Source organism: Penaeus vannamei, chromosome 17 (assembly GCF_042767895.1).
Source record: "Penaeus vannamei isolate JL-2024 chromosome 17, ASM4276789v1, whole genome shotgun sequence".
Classification (NCBI taxonomy): domain Eukaryota; kingdom Metazoa; phylum Arthropoda; class Malacostraca; order Decapoda; family Penaeidae; genus Penaeus; species Penaeus vannamei.
The window spans coordinates 22,495,824-22,498,323 of NC_091565.1; the positions used below are offsets into that span (position 1 = coordinate 22,495,824).

At 42.8% G+C, this 2,500-nt stretch overlaps 1 protein-coding gene across 2 annotated transcripts in view; it reads left to right on the plus strand.

The window, feature by feature from the left end:
• Positions 1–2,500, plus strand: part of LOC113816524 (myosin heavy chain, muscle-like) — a 17,034-nt gene that overhangs the window by 12,293 nt on the left and 2,241 nt on the right. For both annotated transcript variants that reach the window (XM_070132075.1, XM_070132076.1), the window contains exons 14-19: positions 1–47; positions 143–260; positions 344–817; positions 964–1,850; positions 1,975–2,053; positions 2,280–2,500. The exon at positions 1–47 is cut by the window's left edge and continues 71 nt beyond it; the exon at positions 2,280–2,500 is cut by the window's right edge and continues 25 nt beyond it. In XM_070132075.1, the coding sequence (XP_069988176.1) occupies positions 1–47; positions 143–260; positions 344–817; positions 964–1,850; positions 1,975–2,053; positions 2,280–2,500 (1,826 nt within the window). The remainder of the gene's footprint in view (positions 48–142; positions 261–343; positions 818–963; positions 1,851–1,974; positions 2,054–2,279) is intronic.

A 2,500-nucleotide genomic window follows, 5' to 3' on the forward strand; every position in this document is an offset into this window, starting at 1 on the left:
CAGAAGGGCTTCCCCAACAGGATGCAATACCCTGACTTCAAACACCGGTGAGTCTCATGTTGAAATGGAAAACTAATTCAAAATAAGTCACATGCATTAAATCTCGAGATAATTTTACGACTATGATACCTTCTCTCCATAGTTACAAGATTTTGGCCGCTGACGTCATGGCCACAGAAAAGGATGACAAGAAGGCAGCAGAAATGACATTCCAGAAATCTGGACTTGATAAGGAGTTGTATAGGTGCGGTAAGACAAAGGTATGTAATTTGTCTTTCTTCAGGCGATCTGATAAATCGAAGTTCTGTGTTGAAGTTCTTTGCAATGCATGTTATCTATACAGGTATTCTTCCGTGCTGGCGTCCTGGGTACCATGGAAGAGCTTCGTGATGAACGTTTGGCCAAGATCATCACTTGGATGCAGTCATGGATCCGTGGACTGATTGGACGCAAAGAATATGGCCGTCTTCAGGAACAACGTGTATCCCTTGTAGTTCTGCAGCGGAACATTCGCAAGTATATGGACATGAGCAACTGGTCCTGGTTCATCTTCTGGCAGAAGGTGAAGCCCCTCATCAACCAACCAAGGATTGAAGACGAGATCAACAAGCTCAAGGACAGGGCTGAGAAGGCTGTTGCAGACTTGGATCGCGAGTGTACTCGCCGCAAGGAGCTGGAAGAATCCAACGTGAGCCTTGCCGAAGAGCTGAATACCCTGAAGGAAACGCTTGAATCCACAAAGGGCAATGTTTCCAAATTCATTGAAGAACAGGCCAAGATTAGTGCAGCCAAAGCTGACTTGGAGGCTCAGCTCTCTGTAAGTAACTTTATCTTTGATGAATTTTATATGATGCCATATTGTTTTAATATTGTTCCTACAATTGGCTCAAAACGTAATATTATGTAGAAATATGTTTATGTTTATGATTATTAACAGTGCACTCCTTTTCTGTCAAATTCTAGGATGCTTCTGCAAGACTTCAGAAAGAAGAGGAAAATCGCACTGAAATGTTCCAGTTGAAGAGGAAAGCGGAGCAAGATGTCAATGCCATGAGGAAAGACCTGGAAGATTTTGAACTTAATGTGCAGAAGACTAACCAGGATAAGGCTACCAAGGATCACCAGATCAGGAATATCAATGATGAAATATCTCACCAGGATGAAATCATCAACAAGGTTAACAAGGAAAAGAAACTTTTGCAGGAGATGAATCAAAAGACTGCTGAGGATCTTCAGGCCGTCGAGGAAAAGGCCAGCCACCTCAACAAGATCAAGGCCAAGTTGGAACAAACCCTCGACGAACTCGAGAGTTCAGTTGGACGCGAGAAGAAGCTTCGTGCTGAAATTGAGAGGTCCAAGAGGAAGGTAGAGGGAGATCTGAAAATGACCCAAGAAACTGTTGCTGACATCGAGCGCCAGCATAAGGACCTGGAGCAAACCATCCAGCGTAAAGATAAGGAAATCGGCAATCTTGCCAATAAACTGGAGGAGGAACAAGTGGTAGTTTCGAAGGTACAGAAGACAATCAAAGAAATGCAAGCCCGCATTGAGGAACTCGAGACTGAAGCTGAGCATGAGCGGCAGGCTCGTGCCAAGGCCGAGAAGGGCAAGAGTAATATGAACCGTGAACTCAATGACCTCAATGAGCGTCTGGATGAGGCAGGCGGTGCAACAGGTGCTCAGGTTGAGCTTAACAAGAAGCGGGAGGCAGAGCTGGGTAAGCTTCGTCGTGACCTCGAGGAAGCCAACATCCAACACGAATCAGCTCTTGCTAACCTTCGCAAGAAGCACAATGATGCTGTTGCCGAGATGACTGAACAGATCGATCATCTCAACAAGACGAAGGCCAAGTAAGTGATCATATTTGTAAATGCATTTTGATGTGAAACATTGTGCTTTACTAATTTACTATATTCTGCAGTATACACATGCAACTGTATACAAGTATTTTGTTTCCTTATTATGTAAAAACAGAACTGAAAAGGAGAAGGAGATGATGAAATATCAGGCCGATGAAGCTAAATCAGCTATGGATAGTCTTGCTCGTGACAAGGTAATATTGAATGCTACAGGATATGACAGTCTATCTCTGAATTTGTCTGTTTATCTAGCTGAAATTCACATGTTATTTGTATATAGTGTATTACACATATATATGTGTGTATGTATATATGCATATATACACAAATACCAACACTGTATCTGCATAGAAGAATTTGTAAATAAGATACTATTCATTAATTCCCTGTGGTATTACAAAAAATCGACATCTTATTCAGGCACTTGCTGAGAAAGCGAACAAGACCATTCAGCAGCAAATCAGTGAAGTTAATGTGAAGTTGGATGAGGCTAACCGCACTCTGAATGACTTCGATGCCCAGAAGAAGAAGCTCTCCGTTGAGAACGGAGACCTTCTGCGACAGCTGGAGGAAGCTGATAATCAGATTAGTCAGCTGAACAATCTGAAGGCATCTCTTACCACTCAACTGGAAGATACCAA